Here is a 25,482-nt window from a genome sequence, read left to right as displayed (position 1 = left end):
AATGCCATCTATAAAACATTTTATAAAAATTTTCTCTTAAGTTTTGCGCTTGAGTAAATTTTACATTTCTAACCCAAATTGTCTCCCATGTATCCAATAAAATTGGTTCTTGAATATTTTGAGCCCATTTAACCATAAAATCTTTAACTAACTCCATTTCAGAATCTAATTCTATTAAAACATTATAAATTCTCTTTATTTGGGCTCAAGTTTGATCTTTAATCTGTTTTACCAAATTCGCATTCTCTAAAGTAATTCCAACCTTTTGATCTAGAGTCCACCTCCCTAACAGTTGATTATACTGAAACCAAGAGTATACAATATTTTCTTGCTTCAGCTCAGTTAAAGACTTTAGTTTCCAATCCTTCCCTATCAAACTAAGTAATTCCTTATAAGAAATCCTGTCCAAATTCACACCCCTAGATATTCCCTCTATCGCGTGTCCAGGAATTCCCCAAATTGGAATTTTATAATTTAACCTATAATAATACTTCTTCCAGACACGCAACAAAGCACTTCTCGAGATATGGGATTTAAAAATCTGGTCCACTTTTTTATCATAAATTAGATAAGCATGCCATCCATATACTAAATCCCATTCCTCAAGAGAAAGAATATTTTTATTTGTTAAGTTAAGCCAATCACTAATCAGCGTTAAAGCCGCTGCATTATAGTACAGTTTTAAATTAGGCGCCTTAAGTCCTCCTCTTTCTCGTACATCTTGTATAATCTTAAACTTAACTCTTGGTTTTTTCCCTGCCCATATAAACTTATTAATCCCCTTCTGCCATTCCTCCACGTTAGCATCTTTTTTCAAAATAGGTATCATTTGAAACAAAAAAAGAAACTTTGGAAGAATATTCATTTTAACTGCTGAGATTCTTCCCAGCAAAGATAACTGTAATTTTTTCCAATCATTTAAATCCTTTTGAACTTTTGCCCATAACATCTCATAATTATTTTTATACAATTTAACATTAGAAGCTGTAATATATACTCCTAAATATTTAACCTTTCTCACTATTTCAAAACCTGTTAATTTAGCCAAAATATCCTTTTCCTTCATAGACATATTTTTCGGTAATATTTTAGTCTTAGTATTATTTACCTTAAAGCCAGAAACCTTGCCATACTGAGTTAAAATTTCAACCAAATCCCTAACCGAATCTGTCGGTTGAGATAATGTCACAACCAAATCGTCAGCAAAAGCTCTCAACTTATAATCATTCTTATTTATTTTTATTCCCTTAATTCTAGATGATTCTCGAATATTAATAAGTAATATCTCCATAGTTAAAACAAATAACAATGAGGATAAAGGACATCCCTGTCTAGTACCCTTTTCAATATTAAATGCATCTGTTAATCCCCCATTAACTATAATTTGTGCAGATTGTTGTTGATATGTAGCCTTAAAATCATACAAAAATTTATCCCCAAAGTTCATTTTCTCTACTACTCTCAGTAAAAATTGCCAATCTAATTGATCAAACACTTTTTCAGCATCCAAAAAAATCAAAGCCGCAGGGATTTGGTTGTTCTTGTCTAAATACTCAATTAAATTAACAATTTGTCTAACATTATATTTCATATATCTTCCAGTTATAAATCCAGATTGATCACTATGAATCAAATGCTTCAAAACTTGCATTAATCTATTTGCCAATATTTTTGAAAAAATCTTATAATCTGTATTAAAAAGAGATATAAGTCTATAATTCTTAGGCTGAGTCAAATCCTGATCTTCCTTTGGGATCAATGATATAAATGCCCTTCTCCAAGATGGAGGTACCTCTGCTCCTAACAAAATATTATTAAAAAGTTCCTTCAATAGTTCTATCATTTCTTCAGATAACATTTTATAATAAATTGCTGTTAATCCATCTGTACCTGGAGCCTTATCAACCTTTAATTGCTTAATTGCACAAATGATCTCTTCAGAAGTAATTAAACCATTCATCTCATCTCATTGATCATTTGAAAGTCTAGGAAAATGTGCTTCCTGTAAATACTTTTCTATATCTGAAACTTGTATACTTTCGCTGGCATATAACTTTGAATAAAAATCTAAAAAAACTCCTTTTAATCAAATTTTGTTAATATACTTCTTTACCTTTGTAATTTATTTTCTCTATAATCCTTAATTTCTGTTTCTTTCGTAGTTGGTAAGCCAACCACCTACCAGGTTTATTTGCATTACAAAATGTATTATGTTTCATATACCGCAAATTAATTGCAATCTGATCAGTTATTAACATATTAAATTGCTCCTTAAGCATAGTTATAGAAACCTTTAAATTATTGTCCAGTGGATTTAAAACAAGAGCCTTCTCCTTACATTTAATCTCTTCTTCCGTTTCTGCATCTGTTTGCGCTTATACGCATTGTTCATATAGATCAAACCCCTTCTCATGTATGCTTTACTTGCATCCCACACCATTGGCATCAAAGTGCCCTTATGCATATTTAAAAAATTCCTTTAAATAATTTCTATATTTCTTTAAATTCTCCTCATATCTAAATAAATTTTCATTCAATCTCCAAGTCCTTCTATTCCCATCTTCAATAGATAACTCCAACCATACAGGACTATGATCTGAGAATATTCTAGGAAATATCTTGGCATTCTTCACCCTAGAAAAAAGATAATTAGTAATTAAAAAAAAGTCAATTCTGGAATACGATTGATGCCTATCTGAAAAAAAAGTGAAGTCTCTTTCTTCAATATTCCGTTCTCGCCAAATATCTCTAAGTTCCAGGTCATCCTTCAAATCAAAAAAGGCTTTAGGTCGTTTTGCATGATTGGAAGATTTGAAAGAACCCTTCTTGTCTTTACTTGAGTCTAAAACAACATTCCAATCTCCCATCATAATAACTGATTTATAATCCAATTGAGTTAGTTTCTGATGTATCATCTTATAAAAGTATTTTTGTTGTTGATTAGGAGCATATAATCCAATGATAAGACATCTCTTACCATTTAATATTAAATCAATAATAACATATCTTCCTTGTGGGTCAGAGTCAATTAACTTCGGTGATAAATCTTTCCTCACATAAATAACTCCTCCTTTTTTCTGCGGAACTTGAGAGTTAATCAAATACTTTTGGTCCTTTAATGCAATATGAGTCTCTTGCAAACATATAACATCATTCTTGTGTTGTTTCAAATAATGAAATACTTTCTTTCTTTTCTGTGGTGAATTCAAACCATTAACATTCCATGTCAGGAACTTTGCCATCTTTAGTAACTTGAAGGCTTCGGAACACTGCATGTAAGTCTGCAGTCGATGACCTCTTCGGTCTTGTTCCTCCCACTGGCTCAGAGGTAGCCACTTGTGTTGTAACTCCAACCTCTACCTTTTGTTGTTCTTTTTCTCTACATTTATGGGCTGCACAAGTCATTCTCTGTTCCTTTGGATCTTCTTTTATTTCCAAACTCTGCTGCATAGATTCAACCAACAATTCTTCTCCTACTAATGACATTGCTCCTACAGCCAACTGTCCTTCAGATTTGCCTTCATTCCTTTTAGATTGTGGAGACTGTGGTGCACCTGCCTTCAAAACAGAAACATAAAAATCTCTTGCTTTTAAAATTGTGTTAAGTCTATAACGTGTACCAACATAATTCACCACTATTCCAACAGGTACATCCCATCTGAATTGAATCTGTCGTTTCTTAAGCTCCTCAGCCAAAAAAGCAAAATCCTTTTTCTAAAAATTTTTGGAGGTATTTCTTTTAAAATTATAACATCTTGAGCTGCAATTTGAAATCTTTGCTTATAAAAGGCCTGTATAATTTCATTACGAAGTGATTTTCTTGAAAAATAAATAACCACATCTCTTGGTAAATTCCTCTGCCTCGCAATCCATGAATTAACTCTAAAAAATTTTTCTATCTCTTTCAACATTTCTTCAAATTCACATACCAAAATAGAGGCTAATTCTGTTACAATTTCTTCTTTCAAATTCTCTTGCACATTCTCCTTCAACCCTCTTATTCTCAAAGCATATTCCATATCTCTGTATTGTGACATTATAATTTTATTCTGTGCTGCATCAACATTATTTTCAACTTTTTCAACTCTGTCCTCTAATCTTTCAACACTTCCAACCACCTCATCCACACGGTCGTCGAAGCATGAGCTGCAAGTCCCTGGAGAGCCAACACAGTATCTTCCCTCATCTCATTATTTTTCTGCTCCAAAAGCTCTGCTGTCTCATGTTTAATCTTTTGTGCAGTTTTCTCCAAAGCATCCTGTAAAACATCCTGTATATCTTTAAATGTGAGAGTCTGAGATGGGAGGGAGGGTGGAGGAGACTTAGGCTTTGATTGCTGAACAGTCTGGATAACTGGAGAAGAAATTGAGCCTTTAGGAAGAGAAAAAATTCCAGGGCGTTTTGAAGCCATTTTCCACCTTTTCTTAAAAAAAAAAAAAGCTACTTCTTATAGCAAAATAAAATAAGGGGATAATAAAAACAAATCCCCCATACATAAGAAAAGAGAAACTAACTCTTTAAATGAGTAAAGTCTGTTACAATGTTTAAACTTTATTGCCAGATGAAAGTGAAAGTCTTTCTTAACGATGTCCTTTCAAACAAAAAAAACAGGATTCCTCCGCCATTTTTTCCTCCCTCCTTTTTTTAAAAAAAGTAATAAATGGAGAAGATATTACTTCTTTCTTGAGTTAAAGTTTCAGATCATCACAAGTCTGATCCTCCTGAATAGCTCCATCTGCTTTTAATTTCACTTACAATTCTCTTAAAGCAGCAGATGTGGGAGCAGCGTCTGGCTTCGTTCTGAAGAACAAAGGCGTCCTGGGATGCGGAGATGATCCAGACTCCGAGGGAGCTCTCACCCTTCGTCTCCCAAAGAAAAAACTTTGGGAGACTAGAGGAGCTCGACCTCTATCTGGAAAAAACTCACCTTCTTCCCTTTGCCCGGGAAGAAAGGTTCCAAGCCGCAAAACAGCTGATTTTCGCTGTCTTGCCGGTTTTTACGCAATCTCAAGACGGGCGGCTAGGGAAAAAGCTGCCATCGGCGCGGCGATCGCCACCGGAAGTTAAATATATTTTTCGGCTTTTTATCAGATATTCAAGATGACTTATCTGAAGAATAAATAGCTCTCAATAAGAAAAACAATGAAAACTATCTGACAAATGCTTAAAAAATAAATGACACCAACTGGCAGGAGAGTGTTACTGGTGTTGTTCAAATAGTAGTGACCGTCTACAACCCAAGTAAAAGAATGTTGCAAGCTGTGCCTTCCTGACATTGCTTAGTCAGAATTCCCAGGTGCTGAAATCAGCATTTTTAATGATGGGAAAATGATGGAAGTTTCATTTCATTCACATTTGGAAACCTTCAGGGATTTGATCAATAAAAATTCTGCCCAGATTTTCTTAAAACTGCTATATTTTTCAGTGGATAGTCAATTTATTTCTCTTCCCCTCTTCCCCCTAACAGTTAGAATCAAGATTTGAAACAAGATTTTGGATCTGTAAGATTAATAAATAAATTCCTCATTTTGATCTGACACACTAACACTTCTGCTTGTCTGTTTTCTGCAGTGATTTAAAAGCACCAATCAGATTGCTCTTGAACACCCATTCTCTTTTAAATGACTGTTTCAATGCTTCCCCCTACTTTTTTCAGGCAGTCCATGATAACCAGATTCTGATTGTTATTGGTGAGACTGGCTCTGGGAAAACTACACAAATCACACAGTACCTTGCTGAAGCTGGCTACACCACTCGTGGGAAGATTGGCTGTACTCAGCCTCGTCGAGTGGCTGCCATGTCTGTTGCTAAGAGGGTTTCAGAAGAATTTGGTTGTTGTCTAGGACAAGAGGTAAGATGTATTCTGCTGTTTTGTGAATTAATCCTGCTATATACCAAAAAAGAAATAATATGATAAGACTTTAAAGCAACAGGTGTATTTAACTATTTTTTCCCAATACTCAGCAATAAATCTGTATAAACTATATCATTCTCTCTAAATTAGCCAAGACAAAACCCTCTCCTTGAATTCTATAGATAGTTTACTCAGAACTTAGATCTGGGTTTGTATGCAGTAATCACTTTTCTTTCTCAGAGATTTCTTCCCCATTTTTAGTATCTGCTGTTTTGAGAATTATGTACAATAAAGAAAGCTTCATTTGGTTAATTTCAAGGAAATGTACGTTTTGTTTTTCCAGTTTGCTTATATTGAATATATTTTACATAATTTATTTCAATTAGGTATGCAAAACATGAATGTCTTATTTTGTGAAAATTACCATCTGACTTTGTTGATTTCTCCCCAAGTTTTAAAGACACTGTGTCTTTAAAGTTTTATTGCTTCAATAACTATACTTTCTGAATTTATGTGGTATGGTTCTTAAATTGTGAAATTTACATACATTGATGAAGCATATTGTTAGAAAGTAAGATATGAATCTGTAACCCAATTACAAAGTAATCCCACCTATTCAGAAAAAAATAAAAAATAAATAAACTTGAATGGCAAACAGTATTCTATATGAGAACTAGTTTTCATGATCAGAAGTATGTCTGTATCCATTATCAAATAAAAAATAGATGGAAACCCAGCCTCCTTCTTGAAAGAATAAATAGAGCTGGCATCTGATACATAGCAGTTGCTGGAATTCTTTCAAGACTGCTTCTTTAGTTTTTCTACAATAAAACTACTGATCTGAATTTTTATGTTCTTGGTATTCTATTCTTAAACTTTCTGCCATGTCAGTTGAAGAAGTCTGCTGTCGTGTTGGACTGGGGGGGGGGTAGTTGCTTTATAGTGGGTGTTTGTAATTGGTCATGCCTACTAGAGCAGCCATGTTATAAAAGACAATTTCCAACCACATAGTGATTTTTATAAGTGGGTCCATAACAAAGCCTCACCCATAACAAAGTCTCAAATTCTAGATGTACTGCCAAACTAAAGGCTGTGCTTGTTCTGTTTGTAACTCCTGCCCCCAAACAAACTGACCTTAATATCACTCTCTAAGAGTGAAGGAGCTCAGTATTCATTACTGATACTCCTTTTGCTGTATTTTTTGAAGGTTGGCTATACTATCCGATTTGAGGATTGCACTAGTCCTGAAACTGTGATCAAATACATGACAGATGGAATGCTACTTCGCGAATGCCTCATTGATCCGGATCTGACACAGTATGCAATCATAATGTTGGATGAAGCCCATGAACGTACTATACATACTGATGTACTCTTTGGTCTCCTGAAAAAGGTATGAACTCTTTCAAATATCCACAATCCTAAAATGATGAAGCAGAAAATTTCTCAAAGAAAATAAAACACACAAGTTTGTCCTGAAATTCAACCTCCTACTGATCTTTCTATCTGTATTCTGCCTTCTTTTTTTTTAATGTACTCCATTTTTTTCTCCACAGACCGTTCAGAAGAGACAAGACATGAAATTAATAGTGACTTCAGCTACACTGGATGCAGTTAAATTCTCTCAGTATTTCTATGAGGCCCCTATCTTTACCATTCCTGGTAGGACCTACCCAGTCGAGATTCTTTACACCAAGGAACCTGAGACAGATTACTTAGATGCCAGCCTGATTACAGTCATGCAGATCCACTTGACAGAACCTCCAGGTGAGCCATGGAATGAGAACTTTCTTGAGACTCTCTCCAGAAGTTGCTTTCAAACTGGACAATTATTCAGTATATTCAGTGTAATTATATTAGCCATATTTGTTACACTGAATTTGATTTCAATATAATGAAGATTTGAACTGGTCCAGAACAGTTTTACAATCTCTCTTCATCCTCCTCAAGTGAGCATTCCAAAGTTTAATATGGGTCTGACACTAAAAAGGTTTGTATGCATACTTCTGTAAAGCCTCTTTTATAGTCTTTACCAGATATGTCAAGCACATTGGCCCACAGTGCTGTCCTGGAAATGGTGAAGGACCAGCCACTGTGCCTCGGCTTGGTCCGGGTGCTGATCTACAACGAGGTCAGCCTTAAATCCACGGCGCCGCCCTGGAGCCAGCGAGGGACCACCCCCATCCCACCCTTTGGGGAGTGCATTCTGAACGCTTCCCTTTTACCCAGGACGCCAGTCCTCTCGCACTTGCAGCCTCCTGGGCACAGGCCCAGAGGCGGCAGCAAGGTGACCCCTCACTGGCTCCAGGCCACCACCGTGGATCTAAGGCTGACCACATTTCGCACCAAGTTATACATCAGTACTGCGCCCGCACCAGTGCCTCCATGCCCTGCTTGCCGGCCTGGCCTTGCAGCCTGCAAGGCTTCCCTTTCACTGGGACTGCCCCACCTCTGACTGGGAAAGCCACGGCTGCTGGTGGCACAGCCACCGGCAACGCTGCCAATTTCTCTCCCTCCACTTGCCCTTCCTGAATGCAGAGGAGACAGAATGGGACCTTTAGGTCATGGAGCTTCTGCCTTCCAGCGTGCGATGGGTGATAGGCGATCACAGGGGCTGTGGGGGGGGGGGATGCAGCAGGTGAATGGCGGTGGCGTGCAGCTTCTTGCATTGGGGGGGGGGGTTGGAAGCAGAACTGGCCTTTCGACAGGCATAGAGTCAATCCAGGCATGGAGGCAATGGAGGGGAGGGTGGACAAAAAGGGAAGCTGCTGCTCCACACATTTTGTTTTTTGTTTTTTAAGGTACCAGAGGCTCCGGGCAGAGGCTTCTCATTTTGACTCCTCCACCTCTCATTGCCTCTGCTCCTGAAGGGCCTCTGCATGGCTCCCAGCTCACCTCTCCCAGACCCACACATGTATTTTTGTGTGTGTGTGTGTGTGTGTGTGTGTGTGTGTGTGTGCACATGCGCAGGGGGGGTCTCACTTCTTTGCAGCCCCACGCTGTGACATTGGGGAGAAAAAGAATGGGAGAGATAAGAGAAGCTGCAATGGGAGCTTCTTGCAGCCTTCCATGGGGCTGGGAGCAGGAGCTGAAGGGGCCAGGGCGCAATGCGATCAGCATCACATTGAGAAAAACAAGGACTCCCGAAAAACAGCTTTCATTAGTTTGCAGCTTGCCATTGCAGAAGGTCTCTGTTGAGGGGCTTCAAGGGGTGAGACGCCCCCCCCCACAAACAAACACATGCACAGGTCTGGAAAAGGTGAACTGAGGCAATGACGGGAGGGGGGTCAAAATAGGAAGCCGCTGCCTACCGCTGCCTGCTTGTTGCCACCTCTGCCTGAAGCCTCTGGCAGCTTAAAAAAAAGGGAGGGAGGGAGGAAGAAAGGAAGGAAGGAAGGAGTCAGGGAGGGAGGGAGGAAAAGAGGAAGGAAGGAGAGGCAACTTGGTTGGAGATGCCCCAGTTCAAAGGAGAAAGCAATTTTGTGTTCTGTTTTGTCACAGACAGAACTTTGTTGGCAATCAAAGTTAACATTGGTATTCTTGAATTATGAGTTCTTGTGTGTTGCAAACAGCCATTTCCAGTGGAGAAAACAGAACAAAACAGAGTGGGGAAAATATTTTCCTTTGCTATATTTCCAGTCTGAATTAGAAAAAGGCAGGTCCCTACAGGAGAGCCCTTTTAAGGATTATGTGTTAATAGAAAAGCAACTAACCTACCTCTGTTCCTAAATGCTAAAGCTGTTGTACGTAAAAAGCAGAGGAGCTCTGATCAACCATCACAGCCCCCATTTTGACAGTTTTGCTATACTGTTGTCTGTGGATGATTCCACTAAAGGCGAGCACAGGATAAACAGCCTGGTTTGTTCTCAATCTTTTAAGTGGCCACAAACTACTAGCAAAAGTGGTATTTGATCACAAGGCAAGGAGGCATTGAGAAATGTTTCCCCTTTTGCATCTGAGCATCCGAGAAGGGACAGGAAAGGAGAAAGGGAAAGAGGAAAGACAAAGAAAAAAGGAAAGAGCGGAAGAGAGCAAGGAAGGAAGAAGAAAGGAGAATAAAGAGGGAAGGAAAAAGAAGTAAAGAGAAGAAGGGAGGATATTATAATGAGAGACAGGGAGGGTCTGAAGGAAGTCCCGCCTTTGGCCTGCTGCCATTTTGCCATCCCCTTGTCCCCTCCTGACCTTTCCTGGTGGTCTCCCATCCAATTGCTGAGGATACTTTGGTTACAAACCCAGGTCTCCTCGCATGAAGAGGAAGTGGGCCCCCCTCTGACCTATACACTTTTCTCTCCCACATGCACCATGAGCAACCTGGTCAAGGAGAGCAAGCACGGTAGCAGCAAATTTGAGGCTGGGCGCCTGCTTGGGGAAGCAGAGCTGGGCAGTGGGGTCTGTGGGGCAGTGGGCTCCCGATGCCTTGGGAGTTCGAGAACCAGGCTGGGTGCTTGCCTTCCACTGCCCAGGGTTCTGGGCAGCCTATGCCGCCATCCAGGGGTCTTCCACATGGCCTGAGAGGAACAGCAAGACTCCTCTGGTGGACAAGAGTTTGGCATTTGCCCTGGTCTTAACTTTCCTCCGTTGGAGACAGTGGATACCCCCAGCTGCCGCCCAGACCACACAGGTGCCTCCTGACATGAGTGACGTCGAGCTGGCCATTCCCACCCCAGTTGTGCCCACTGCCCACCCCAAGGTCAACCACAACCCTGACATGGCCCTCAGTGAAATTGAGTTTGACACCCCTGGTCTAAACCCTTTTAGTTTGCAATCCCTTTTTCTTTTATACTAGTTAAGTCAGAATGGGATTTTCATTTTTAATAATAAATACACAAGATTTAATAATAAATACACAAGATTTATTATTCAGGTTTGGCCAGTGGAAGCTATAAAAATTTTATAGTGGATATACCTATTCCTTAAGATAGAATAAAAATATTTCAGGTAAATAAGCCTGATAAGATAGCTTTCTTGCCCTTGGGAGTCTAATCTGCCATTTCTAATATAAAGAGTTTTAGTTTTTATGGACAAAGAAATTCTCAAGTAGCTATCTACTATTAATTTAGACTCTTTTTGACATTGTTGGATTTCTGTGAGAGTCACAAACCTGATATTGTTAAATGAGAACTTTGCTAAAATACAAATATATATTTCAAACCAGTTTATATATTAAAAAGAGAAATATTCAATACCAAAGAAATACCAAAGAATAAAGGAAGAATTCTGTATAAAGTTCCTGGAGAAAGAAGCCTATATTTTACATAGGTTTTTAAGGGAAAAAAAATGAAATTTCAGGGGAAATCATAGTGTATAAAATTTTATTTATTAATTTATTTACTGCCCATCTTGCCATAGTCTAGTATTACCAGTATGTTTTCCCTATCCATAGCTGTAGTATATCTGTCCTAATGTTACATTTCTTTCTATCTGATTTACATAACCCTCATTGATTAGTAAGCAGGGGGACGGGTACCATGCTCTGTTTAACAAATCAATTTCATCTAATTTTTCATCTTCACTCAGCAAAGAAGCATCTGTCATTATGTTGCTTTTTCTCCTGGATGACTTACAGTTCCTTTATTCAGAACAAATCATTAAAATCAGCAAATTTTGTTCCAATTATCTACTTTTTAGTGTAGTCTCATAGCTGTAAAAGCCACATACTTGCTTTTTATAAAATCAGATTGAAAAAAAATCACAAGAGAAATCTGAAATCTGAAATCACTGTCTGTGTCTTAATTGTAAGTGTTGTTTTTGTATTGGCCTATATGATTTGGTTTTATTTCATACAGGAGACATCTTGGTATTCTTGACTGGCCAGGAAGAGATTGATACAGCTTGTGAAATTCTCTATGAGCGAATGAAGTCCCTCGGCCCAGATGTTCCTGAGCTGATAATCTTGCCTGTTTATTCAGCATTGCCTAGTGAGATGCAGACACGGATCTTTGATCCAGCTCCCCCGGGAAGTCGAAAGGTATCTATTCCCACACATGTGGGTTTTTTTACTAGATGGTTGTTATCTTTCAGCATAATATAATTAATAATTAAATCTTTTCTAGATCAGAAGACTACTGAGCATTTTGTTTTCAAAAGTAAAATGTTTCTTTGCAACCCGTTAAAAGGCTGGAAGACATTTTCTTATTGTGTTTTCATTCTATAAATATGGGAATTCCTGATCACTTCATTAATGGGGAGAAGATGATATTTTTTGAGATGCTGAGAGGAAGTTGCATATATTTGATGGCAATAGAGCTGCTTGACAGCGAGATGGGCAGCATATAAAATAAATAAATAAATCAGTAAGTTTACATATTGAGTGCTTTAAGGATTCTTGGGTATGTACTATTTCACATTATTTTAATAGCCTCAGTTAACCCTAAAACTTCATTCCCTGTCCTCTTTTTTATTATTCAGATGCCTTTTTGGGGGGTGGGGATAAGATCAGATTATAAATTTAACATCTTCTCAGTGAAAATATTTACAAATTCATTTAGATTCTATGTTAGAGCATTATGAATGTTAAGCTTATTTTTTGTAGTTTGCTGCCATAAATAACTTCAGATTGAGCTGAACTAAAAAGCAACAGCAATGGATTTGCTTCAGTATGGTCTAACTCTATGTGAACAACATCAATACCAAGAATATAGTTCTTCTCTATTAGGTTAAGGCTTCTTCTGAATACACTCTTTTAATATCTATCAACAAAAAAGACAGATTTAAAAAACAAAAGTACAAAGTGATATAAGACATAGAAAGGGAGGTGGAAATATAATGAATGGAGTGGGCATAAATTAGGTTTAGCTATGTTTTCTTTTGTTAGTTTTTTTAATTTGGGGGAATGTTTACAATTATTGCTTTGTATGCAGTGTGTGTACAGTATAACATTGCGTATTCTGAAAAGAAATATGGGTATGCACACACGCATGCATGTATGTATGTATGTATATAAAGCTGTGGGTAATGCACATGCATAGTACTTATCTGCATTTAATAGTCTACCTGAAAAAAAAATATAAATTCAAAATGTACAGGGACAAGAATATTCAGTGCATGAATTCTTATTTCCTACATCAGGAAATATTAAAGTAGCATTAAACTTGCCAGTGAAGTAAGCAATTTCCTTAACTGTCTCTCCTTTTCTCCATTGCTTAAACAGGGTTGGAAGTTGTGTTGCCAGTTTTATTGGCTAGTATACTGTCCAAGTCTTAACACAATTTAAAAATCCCTTCACGTAATATGTAACAAGACATTTTGGCTTGTTGTTTTGCAAGTTCAGAAAACTTAAAATAGCCATTCTGAGTTCAAAATATTTTACATATCCCTGTTTCTTAAAGTTCTCTTATTTTCTATCTTTGTTCTGTTCATTAATCCTATTAATGTTGGATTTGATATTTTCCCTAATAGAATGAATAGGTTAATTTAAAAAAACTATCACAAAAGAGACTTTTACTTCTTACAATTTTAATTAATCTAATACTTGGAAATGTTTTTATTTTGAAATCAGATATGGCAGTTCTGGGCAATGTTTGTGTGTGTGTGTGTTTGTGTTAACCGAATTTCTCACACATCTCATCAAAGGCAACTGGGTAAACAGGTAAAACCACAAATAAATTTGATAGTAATGTATGCTATCCGATTGGCTTCAACAGTGTGTACTTTTTGCTTGTTAAATGGTGCCAGTAGCCTAGTGGTCATCTTTCATTGCTTCCTTTAATCATTCAGAAGTGATGACTCTAGCCATGAAATAGAGGCATCTGTTACTTAGGGGAAAAATTATGATAGGTCTAGAATAAGTATAAAAGTGATGACAGATTTCATATTGTGAAAGCTGTTTTACTCTTAATGGTAACAGATGGCTATAAAACCTGGATTATTTGAAAGGTTAAATGAAAAAAAATGCCTTTAAATTATAGTACTGGATATGATAGTTAAGAAATCCTTGAATAGAAAAGCAACAACTCTTCTAAATGAAGTTAATAGTAGTAGTAGTAGTAGTAGTAGTAGTAGTAGTAGTAGTAGTAGTAGTAGTAGTAAACTTGGAAGGGACCTTGGAGGTCATCTAGTCCAACCCCCTGCTCAGGCAGGAAACCCTATACCATTTCGGATAAATGGCTGTCCAGTTTCTTCTTAAAAACTTCCAGTGTTGGAGCATTCACCGCTTCTGGAGGCAGGTTATTCCCCTGGTTAATTGTTCTAACTCAGGAAGCTTTTCCTTAGTTCTAGGTTGCTTCTCTCCTTGATTAGTTTCCATCTGTTGCTTCTTGTTCTGCTTTCAGGCGCCTTGGAAAATAGCTTGACTCTCTCTTCTTTGTGGCAGCCCCTGAGATATTGGAACACTGCTATCATGTCCCTCCTCGTCCTTCTCTTCATTAAACTAGACATACCCAATTCCAGCAGCCGTTCCTTAAACCGGACTGCTCACCAGAAATACTAAGACTGAGCCTAAAGCTTAAATACTTTGGCACATTGAAGGGTCAATGAAAAAAGCTCATGCTTGGAAAATTAAAGGCAATTTAAGTTAGCAGAACATCTGGCTAGATATTGTCACTAATTACACAAACAGAAGCTTATAGGAAATCAAGGGGTTTTGGACACAACAGAGCCAGAAGAAACTGAATACAGTGATGTTATTATCTGCTATAATGAACATATTTTTATAGCATCTAGAAATACTTCTTGATCAACTGAAAAGCATATTTTCCAACAATTTGAGAATATTTAAAGTGCAATAGCTCATTGTTACAACTCTTTTTTCTTTCTGTGGAAGACTGAAAATGTGGGTCTGATACTAAATATTGGGCCCTAATAACATAATATTTAAGAACTATGTCAGACAAGTTCACAAGCCGCATTTACATTGTTGATAAAATTATTAATTGGAGTGTAATATCCATCCTCAGCAATTCTTTATCATTTATCCTGTTTTTTTCATGTTGCCTTGCATGACATGCAAAGTAACAATTGAGTTTCATAAGATCTATCTGAATTGCATACCACGTGAATTGAATCTTTAAAAGTTCTAAAGAGAAAGGGAGATTTTTCTTCATGCATATTAATGTGATACATTGAATTATTTAAAAGGCTCATTCCTAGATTTAACTTTTTAGAAATTGGAGCTACCTTAGTGATCTACCACTTTGAGTAGTAGTGCACATTAAGGGTTCTGGTTGTCATTTTATAAATTGCTGTTCTTGTAGGTTTAATTAATTTTGTGTACAAAACATCAATTTATACTAAATGCATATAGAATTGTAATTAAATTTGGATTTTTAAAATTATTACTATTTTTATTTTCATTGATGTACATTGCTCACAGTTACATTTACTGTATGTGAAATGTGGCCAAATAAAGTCTTCCCTCTCTTTGTAAAGAGGGTGATTTAGTTATAAATTGCATATTATTTTGCAATGCAACATTCAAGAGTTTTTCATGGATTTTTATGAGTGATTTCCTGAACTTGTTATTCAATTTTTAAAAATAACGCTTGCTATGTAATCTTTGGCTTAGTTTTCTATTCCCCCCACCCCAGTTTAAAACAGGTTTTTTTTTTCAGGGAGAATATTTCTGCATTTTCTGCAGTGTATGTATAATAAGTGAAGATTTCTGACCACTGAATGAACAGCATGTCATAAAAGTAGCTTAATAGCAGTCCTGTTCTCACCCCTATTTTTTTCTTGTTATATTCAATTGTTCGCTATTCCTTTTTGTCCTCCTACAGGTGGTCATTGCCACAAATATTGCTGAAACTTCACTTACAATTGATGGTATCTATTATGTAGTTGATCCAGGTTTTGTAAAGCAGAAAGTATACAACTCCAAAACAGGGATTGACCAGCTGGTTGTGACACCAATTTCTCAGGTATCCTGTATTTGTTGGGTACTATGTTACTTGAAGCTTTTATTAAGGGTAGTGTGCACATTGCACAGTTTCTGCAGTGAATGGGAATGTCTTTATCTTACTCCAATCTTTGAAGAACAATAGAGGTGTTCCTCAGATTAAGGTAGCAGTTGGCACTGAGACTGCTGTTGCTATATGAGGTGGTCATAAAGTGTGATGCCATATGTGACCACATCATGTAGCAACAACAATTCCAGCAGTCCTGATTGCTCTCATAATCAAAAGACACATAAGTTAGGAAGGAAAGTGGTGGGGAGTCTTATGTAAGGAGTGGGGAAGGCCTGATGCAGGTTGCTTACAAGTTAGGCGGGGCAGTTGCAAGGAAATCAGGTGGGTGGTTGGCATAGCAGAGCACATGTGCAGGAAGGCTAAGAGGGATGGCATAGCAGAGCACACATTAGCCTTCTGAGACAGGAAATATGACTGGGTGAGCTAATTTCTCTTTATTATGAGAACATTAACAGAATCCTGCAAGTCTGAAAGTACTAGTCCCACTATCTCCTTTTACAGCCTGATAAATTAGGAAACTCCTTTCTGAGTTTCTTTCTCTGCTTGTTATGCAGTGTCAGGCTTCACCCTCTTCAGTGTGATTATTCCATAAACAGCATCTCTCCTCCATCTCCCAGAGTCATTCCCACATACCATTACATTTGTGCAGGGTGTGCACAGGAGGAGGGTGTAGCAGCGTATCTGCAACAATGTTTGGGAAATTTACCAGAATGATTTATGACCTCCTCTGTTGGCTTCTCCAATTACTTTGCTTGTGGGAAGTTGGCATGAAAGATGATAAGTGGTAAACATGTGACTTTGTGATTCTGCAACCAAAGTGAGCCAGTTGGAAAACACCCAAATTGCAGTCAAGTTAGGGGATGCTGGAACTTTGTAAGAATCACTTGTTCAGTGCTGTCACAACTTCAAACAGTTGCTGAAAAAGTGGTCATAAGCAAGAGCTACCTGTACATAAATTCTAAAAATGTGCTGTTACCTTGTTCTCTATACCAAGCTTTTGCCATGAAATAGCTTATTACGGCACTGAATTTTTGTTTATTCCATCATTGCAGTGCCATATTGACACTACAGAAGGTTAATCACTTTTCAGATTCAAATAGTGATGCCTCTACCATTCAATTCTATTTTAAAGGCTGGAGGGTTTTTTTTAATGAATCTTGATCTTCTTTGAATGCTAAATGTATATCTACAGTATATGGAATATATAAAAACCTTTCATGAATTCCATAGAGCACTTCTTGAACTGTTTTTGTAACTTTTTGCTTCTGCGTCACATTCTGCTGTACACAATATTTGCTGCTTTGCTTCCATCATTCATTTTTTCTTCTGTCTTGAATTACAACCATCCTGGGTCTAATTCTAATGCAAATTAAAATATTTAGTGGGTAAGCAGAAGGAATGAATTCTCTATGTATCTTTTAATTTGTGATTCCTATAGGCTCAAGCTAAGCAACGAGCTGGAAGAGCTGGAAGAACAGGCCCAGGCAAGTGCTACCGACTCTACACAGAGCGAGCCTACCGTGATGAGATGCTGACCACCAATGTGCCTGAGATTCAGAGAACTAATCTGGCCAGCACTGTATTATCTCTCAAGGTGAGCACTGGCATCTAAATAACTTCATGCTTTTGTTCAACATCTTCGGAAAAAAACCTTGCCCAGCTTTATAAAGATGGAAGTTAGGGGATTTCACACAAATTAATCTATAAAATTGAGAGTAATATTTTGGGGAGCAGGCCTAGGAAATATTTTTGTCAGTTACCAGATGTGTCCACAACGCTTACTATCTTTTCTTTCTCTCTGACATACTCAGGCTATGGGTATCAATGATTTGCTGTCTTTCGATTTTATGGATGCCCCCCCAATGGAAACTCTGATCACTGCAATGGAGCAACTATATACTCTGGGAGCTTTGGATGATGAAGGGCTGCTCACTCGACTTGGACGCAGGGTAGGATCAGCGTTGTTCAGATTCCCTTTGGTGTGGTTGAACAGAAGAAAGCAATATCCATGATAGTGTAGCCTTTGTGAAAGCTGTGTATAGGATGCCCGTTTCTGCACTGCACTGTTGTTTATTATATGTGAAGTCCATCAGTAGTTATAGATGGAAATATATTGGGACATTTATAAATGGAAACAGTTAAAAACATTTCTTCCTATACTCCTAAGCAGGTAGATCTATTGTTAGTTCTCACACAGTAGTTGGATGGAGGGATTGGAAGGAATCTTTAGCAGCAGCAGATGATGATGATAACTTACTTTGGGCTGGCGTTTTTCCTTATGGGGCTATTGGTGTATGTGTATTTTTCAGTTGCAAGTTAAAACTTACCCAAGGATACTTCAACCAAATTATGTTTTTCTCCTTTCTGACAGATGGCAGAGTTCCCACTGGAACCTATGCTTTGCAAGATGCTCATTATGTCAGTGCACCTAGGTTGCAGCGAGGAAATGCTCACTATTGTCTCAATGTTGTCTGTGCAAAATGTTTTCTATCGACCTAAGGTAAATTGGGGAACATTGGAATGAAAAAGATTGCATCTTATATAGAAACCATGCTCTGGACCCAGCTGGACTGGGGCATGGGAGAAGAATGGCTGATCTGGTGAGTTGCAGATTTGATGTGGGAATGGAAAACTTGATTTCCAGCCTTATCCTTATCACACAACAGGTTCTTCATTTTAGAAGACGATGTTATTAAAGTCGGGCTTTGAATTTTCAAGCATTATTTGGTAATCTTTCTCACATATTTATTAATAAACATTAATAAGATATATGTCAATTCTTTTAGATTTGTAAAATCTAATCTAATGCAGACAAGGAAAGAGCACTAATTCCAATAACATACTTTCTAAAAGCATAGAATAGGGTAATTCTGAAATGTGCGACTTTGTTCAATTTCAGTTTTAAGCTTTTGGCAGTGTTTAGTTTACTAAGTCAAATAAAGTAATGTAAAAGAATGGCCGACATGTTGATATAAAAGTTTGCATGTTCTGTAGAATGAGATCTTTAATAAAATTTAATTTCCTGTTTTCTTTGCAGATCTGCTTCCACAGGTCCCTTGGTATTGCCAGCTATTTAGCATTTTGTAATTAATTTTGCAATCAATATAATAATAATGTATATTTCAATAATTTGCTTGAAGGTTATTTCAATATATTTTTAAATTCTGTTTCATCCCTTTTTGCACTCGATTGGTTTAAATATATTTACTAACATTTCATCATAAAATATATTCATCATTCTAGAAAATGCATATTTTTATATTTGAAAGGTGGAAATTAAATAAGACTAATTTTGTTTCATATTTGTAGGACAAGCAAGCTCTTGCTGACCAGAAGAAAGCTAAGTTCCACCAAACTGAAGGAGATCACCTCACACTTTTGGCTGTTTACAACTCCTGGAAGAACAACAAGTTCTCCAATCCCTGGTGCTATGAAAATTTTATCCAAGCCCGCTCACTGCGTCGTGCCCAGGATATTCGTAAGCAGATGCTGGGAATAATGGATAGGTGAGTTAATGAAATAGGGGAAATTGTTTTTCAGCCAAAAAAATAAACAGCTTATGGGAAACTATATTTGGCAATACTTGGGCTTGAATATTATCTGAAAAGAGTTTGAAAAAATAAGAACTAGATGTAGAATATAACAAGAAATTGATTGATTGATTGAGTGATTGATTGAATCAGTTTGCATAATCATTCAATAAAGTATGATTTAGGGCAGCATAGACACATAAAATAGCACATAATATCCAGAACCATTAACACACTTTACCAGAGACAAATTCATCCAACTGAAATATACCAACAGGCCCCAAATCTCCCAACTCAGTGCCTGGAGTAATATCCAATTATAGACCAGGTTTGTCTGGAATAATGTTGACCTCCATAACCAAACTCCCAGGATTTGGTCATGTTATACCTGTTGTTGGATTAACTGCCATCAAGCTGGTAATTGACTTTTACTGACCATGTAAACTTTCTCTGGAAAATCCGCCTGTAATCTACCCTTTAACATCTCACAAGTTCAAAAGCATTTTCAAAGACCAATTTTTATATCTGTGATGTATCAAAGAAAATAACTGCCTGGACAGTTTTGATCTTTCTAAGAAGGATAGAAACATCACATGAACTCAATTAACCTCTTTTTTTAAAGTTAATATTCTTTTTAAAGTAAAGTCACTGAAATGGTAGGTGGTTTCACTCTTTTGAGATTGACTGTCAGTAGTAAAAGAAGCAGTGGTACATTATATATTTGAATTCTAATTGATTAGGAATGTGCTCATGTAGGAGACAATATTTAACAGTCCTTTTCTATAAAATATTACAATTATAGAAACAGTAAAACCAAGATAATCCATTGTTGAAAATAATATTTAGGAATTAAATAATGCTGATACTTGGGTATGGCGATCTAAAACAATTTTTCTTTTGGGAAAAGTCTATTTTAACTAGAAAATTAAAACAGGATGCATCAGAGGATCTTATTATTGAACACATTGGTCCTAAAGCCTTTCAATCACCCCTTGACTTTAACAGGCACAAGTTAGATGTGGTATCTTGTGGAAAAGCAACAGTACGAGTCCAGAAAGCCATTTGCAGTGGTTTCTTCCGGAATGCAGCCAAAAAGGACCCACAAGAAGGCTACCGGACCTTGATTGATCAGCAAGTGGTCTATATCCATCCCTCAAGTGCCCTCTTCAACCGTCAGCCTGAATGGTAAGGGGTGGATTGAAATCAGAATTAGCTCTATTTGAATAGCTGCTGAATTTGCTTTAAGTAGGTAAATAGAAATTACACTGTTTATTTTGCATAGCATACGTTTGTTAGGGAGATTTACATTTTTACAGAATAGTCTTGACAGCCTAATTGGTTGGTTGTTCACTTTAGTGCCTGTGCACTTATCCATGGTGCACCATGGGGGGTGAACTAGCTTGCACATCTTCCAAGGCCTCTTCTGCTGATCTTGCCCCATGTCTGGGTAGGTCCAGCACTGGCTCTCATTCTCCTATGCAAATAGTCTTTCCAACCAGAGTGGTACCCATTTATCTATTCGCAATAAGTTTTCAAACAGCTGGATGAGCAGGGCAGAAGCTAAAGGCAAGTGACGGAAGCTCACTTCATCTCATAATGCTACCAGGGCTTGAACCGCTGGAATGTCGACCATTTCTGGTCAGCAGATCCAGTGTCCTTAAGCTGCCGCACCACCATGCCTCCTTCACAGTTGCACTATGAAACAGCTATATTGCTAGAAATTTGGAAACAAAAACATTGCTATGATGAATTTGTATGAATCCAGAATAATAGTATTTTGTGTTGACAAATATGTGGAGATCTTCCTAAATAGGTCTAAATACCCCTAGAACTTCATAGTCTAGAGAATTTTTTGAGTTTGCATAATTTCTTCCATCAAGATAATAAGGTATACCATTCTACCCTTTATTATGGTATGATACAATTCTGCTTTGGTGTGATTCAACTGCAAGTTAATGGAATCTTATAGAATAGATATATAGCCAATTGTCTTATGTGACATGTTATAATGGAGAGATTAAGCTGTAAAGATTCCACAAAAGCTTTTAGATTATAAACCAGATTCAAGATTTTGCTTTCATTGTATAAAGCTTTAAATAACAGTCAGAGACCAGAAACATGATGGCTGTTGTCACTATTACAGGTAGGCCTCAATCTACGATTGCAATTGAGCCAGAAATTACTGTCAAAAGTTTTGCTAGTCATTAAGCAGATCACCATATCCAATTTTATTATTTTTTTGCAGCAGTTGTTAAGTGAAAACCACAGGCATTATGAGAACCCATTGTACACAAAGCATTTTTTGCTGGAAATTGGAAGTTAAGCCAGCTTCCAGCAAATAATAATAATAATAAAAAAATTGCAGTCAGATGACAATTGGACACTCCAAATGGTGGCAAATGCGGATTGGTTGCCAAGTGCCCAAAATGACTGCAAGGCAGGAGGCAGCTCTCAGAACTTTGAAACCAGGTGGGTAAGTAGCTCTGGGGAAGTCTGTCATAACTTCAAATGATCACTAAGGGGCCATTTGTAAAGTGAGGGCTACTTATATAGTCATGGACAGTCTTTCAGATCGTTACAGAAGATCCTACTATGTATGCCTAGAACTATGAAGTGAAATTTTGTGGTTTCTTGTATGTAGGCTTTCTTTGTAATAATGCCTTTCTGACCACTAAAGATTGCCTTTATATCTTTTAAGACATTTTTTGTTGAAAATTTATCTCTATATTCAAGCCCATTCATTATGAATGCTGAATAAATGATTGTGGTTTCTGTTTCATTTTCTTTTTTCCTTGACCTTTTATTTTCTTATGCATTTTTATATTTTTAATTTATTATGTATGTTATATTTTGTAAACTGCCTTGAGATACTTTGTTTAGGAAGCAATATAAACATATATTAAATAATAATAAGTTTTCCCCTGTAGAAGTCTAGAGCTGTGGTTCTTAAATTGGGAGTACTTACTCCCAGGAAGGTAATTTGGACATATCCTGGGGGTAATGAAGCAATTTGTAATTGCTTGTTAGGAAGTCAAGAATACTATTTGGGACTGTTGCTGCAAAAATGCTTGTGTTAAAAAAAACCAGTCTGTTTTATGGGACTAATGACATTATTTGAGACTTGGAAACGGAGTAATTGAGTCAAATGGTTTAAGAACCTTTGGCCTAACTTCTAACGTCCAAAATAAGATTTTAATGTCTACAGTTAAAAGAGCTGAACCAAATCTAGAGCTACGACTTGATATGATATTCCTCTTTTCTTTAAAAGACAAGTTCTGCCATTTCAGAATGGCTCTTGATTCAGCCTTGGTCCACTATACTCAAGTGGAAGCTAACTAGATTGCTTAAACTAGTTTTAAATATAAAACATCTACATTTCTTTTTAAATTAATTGAGTCTGGGTCTTCTTGTGCGTGCCTTTTAAGAAGGGTAGTCTATTTACATATAATGTATATGAAAGGCAGAGGAGCTCTGTTTGAAAAGAAAATGACATTCTGATCTTTTTATTTTACTCTTAGGGTGGTGTACCATGAGCTTGTCCTCACAACCAAAGAATATATGAGAGAGGTTACCACCATAGATCCCCGCTGGCTTGTGGAGTTTGCCCCAGCCTTTTTCAAGGTTTCTGATCCCACAAAGCTAAGCAAGCAAAAGAAGCAGCAGCGCCTGGAGCCTCTTTACAATCGCTATGAAGAGCCCAATGCCTGGAGGATATCACGGGCATTCAGGCGTCGATAAACCACATCTTTATGTGGCATAAACTGTTTGATATCTCTATACCACAAACTCTGATTTAAGGCTTGTTTGGACATGTGTTGTCGCTTTTCTTAAGTTTCAAGGCAAAAGATAAACCAGTGAAATGCAGCACTTGAAAGGCAACTAACTACCTTCATCTAACTGATATCATTGTCCATTTCAGAGATTTCACTTATTGTTCCACAGACTTTTTCCTTTTATTTCTATGCTGTCCGTGGATCAAAAGTTATCAAACATCTTGGTTAATAAATTAATGTTTCAGTGTTAATTTGTGCACTTTGGAACCTAATTATCATTGGTCTGATTATAGTGGAAATGAGAAAAATGCCTGTTTCTGCATATAAGGAAGCCATTTTTCAGAGGTGATAACACTGAGTACCTTTTTCTTAACCTAAGCAGGCCATTTAGGGGGTGGAGGATTGTTGGTGTAATGTACACTAACCTAAAAATGTTAATTGGCATCATTATTGCATTAAAGTAATATTCCTCTATTTTATCAATTATTTTTCCAAGCAATATTTTTTTTGTTAATTTTAGATGAAAAAACAACAATGTTTGACTACCGTTCTACCTTTTATTACCAGTGTCTGCAATTATTCAACAATACGTTCTTTTTTTTAAATAATATTTTATTAATTTTCCAATTTTACATCTAAGTATTCAAAAAGCAACATGATAGCTGGGTTAATCAATAGTTCAATAACATACAAAAATCTTTAGTACAAATCTCAAGTTACAACATCAAATATTTCTTATCTTTTCCCCTTAATATCTACTATCTCATAGTTAAGCTAATACATTTCTTATTATATCAACTAAGTAAAAACATCATTATCACATTTATCAATAAATTTTTAACTTATACATATCTTAATTATTTTTACATTCAATCTTTATAGACAATCAATGTTCTGTTGTTGATTTTTTTCCCAATTTTTAATTTCCCATCAATATTCAAATTTAACATTTGATATTTATAATTTCCAGGTTTTAGGTAACCAAAGTTTCCTTTATCTCAATTCATAGCAGAATTTAATATTCAAAATACACATCTTATCTATTTAAATATAGTCTCGTTCTATTTCCTAAAAGTTATCTATTTCCCACCATATTAAATCATCTAATTAATAATATCCCCTTTAATAAATCAAAACCATTACATATATTGTCTGGGTTAATCAATAAATCAAACATATTCATAATTTTTTTCTTTTGGGTCTAATTTTTAAATATTAAACAAATAGAATCCTTATTTTCAACTAGTTTCCAAATATTTTAAGTTTAATGACCAAAATTCCCCTTATCTCAACTTCTTCCTTTAACCCTCTAATTAGTAATATAAAATCCCCTCTAATAAATCAGAACCCCAATTTTCTTCAGCCTTATTCTGTCTTTCTTCCTTTGCCAACTAGCCTTCCATGTTAGTGCTTTTAGATTATCAAATAGATCTCCCTCTATTATATATATATATATATATATATATATATATATATATATATATCAGTGATGAACTTTTTAGAGACTGAGTGCCCAAAAACCGCCCCATCCCTGCTCCACCTCCCACCCTGCCTGCTCCGCCCCCGCCCGCCTGCAGGGCCATGCACTGCCTTCAGCAGATCACCCAGTCAGCTCTGCAGTGCCATGGCAGTTGTGCCCTCTGCCCACACCCCACAGCATCATCTGCATGCTATGGGGCATGAGGGCGGAGTTTTGTCCCTGCTGCCCGGCTATGTCCTTGGCTGCATTGGTCCGTGCAGGCTGTGCCTGGGGGTGACTCTCCTCCAGGGGGGCTGCTGGTGAGGAGGGGGCCGTGGGGGGAGGCGGGGCTGGGGTGATGGCATGTGTGCCCACAGAGAGGGCTCCCAGTGCCACCTCTGGCATGCATGCCATAGGTTTGCCACCACTGATATATATTATTTGAAATAAGAGAGACCATTTAGTTGCCATTTTTTTGGAAGAACTAGCTCATTTGTATTCATTAAATCGTTTCTCTATTATTCCAATTCTCCATGATTGTCCTGATATGTTTATCTTCCATTCAATCTGTTCTTCTTTTTCAAATTTCTTCTGATTTATATAAAAAGTCTTTTCCATATTCAGTGTTGTCACTCCCTTTTCCGGATTTTCCATTAACTGTATTTGTTGGTCAGTTGAGTCCTCTGCCTTAGTATTTGATTGTTCCACTCCTGTTATCTTCTGTGTTGTTAATTCTTTGATTGTAGTCAAAAGTTGGGTTTGTGTATCTAAGCTGGCATCTTGTTTTTTTATGTTGGGTCTTATTTTGTCACAAGCTGAAAGAATGCTTTCATGTATTGCTTTCAACATAGAAAGGATCTTTTCCTGGTCTTCATCTATATTTTCTTAATAATGTGTTGTTGAGGACTTTAAAATCAGACGTTAAAAATAATTTTATAAGTAGGTATGTGACCTCTATTTCACG

General features: G+C 36.9%; 1 protein-coding gene across 2 annotated transcripts in view; it reads left to right on the top strand.

Moving 5' to 3' along the window:
• Positions 1-23,542, top strand: part of DHX8 (DEAH-box helicase 8) — a 50,659-nt gene extending 27,117 nt beyond the window's left edge. For both annotated transcript variants that reach the window (XM_039348187.1, XM_039348186.1), the window contains exons 13-23: positions 5,657-5,851; positions 7,062-7,247; positions 7,411-7,621; positions 11,641-11,822; positions 15,568-15,708; positions 17,195-17,350; positions 17,568-17,705; positions 18,128-18,256; positions 19,066-19,262; positions 20,292-20,471; positions 22,805-23,542. In XM_039348187.1, the coding sequence (XP_039204121.1) occupies positions 5,657-5,851; positions 7,062-7,247; positions 7,411-7,621; positions 11,641-11,822; positions 15,568-15,708; positions 17,195-17,350; positions 17,568-17,705; positions 18,128-18,256; positions 19,066-19,262; positions 20,292-20,471; positions 22,805-23,024 (1,935 nt within the window). In that variant the 3' untranslated portion in view covers positions 23,025-23,542. The remainder of the gene's footprint in view (positions 1-5,656; positions 5,852-7,061; positions 7,248-7,410; positions 7,622-11,640; positions 11,823-15,567; positions 15,709-17,194; positions 17,351-17,567; positions 17,706-18,127; positions 18,257-19,065; positions 19,263-20,291; positions 20,472-22,804) is intronic.
• Positions 23,543-25,482: the final 1,940 nt, after the last annotated feature.

The sequence above is a fragment of the Crotalus tigris genome, unplaced genomic scaffold (genome assembly GCF_016545835.1).
Source record: "Crotalus tigris isolate CLP2741 ecotype Arizona unplaced genomic scaffold, ASM1654583v1 scf7180000018124.1459596, whole genome shotgun sequence".
NCBI classification, from domain to species: Eukaryota; Metazoa; Chordata; class Lepidosauria; order Squamata; family Viperidae; genus Crotalus; species Crotalus tigris.
Note: the sequence above shows the minus strand (reverse complement) of the source record. Positions and strands in the feature narration are given on the sequence as shown.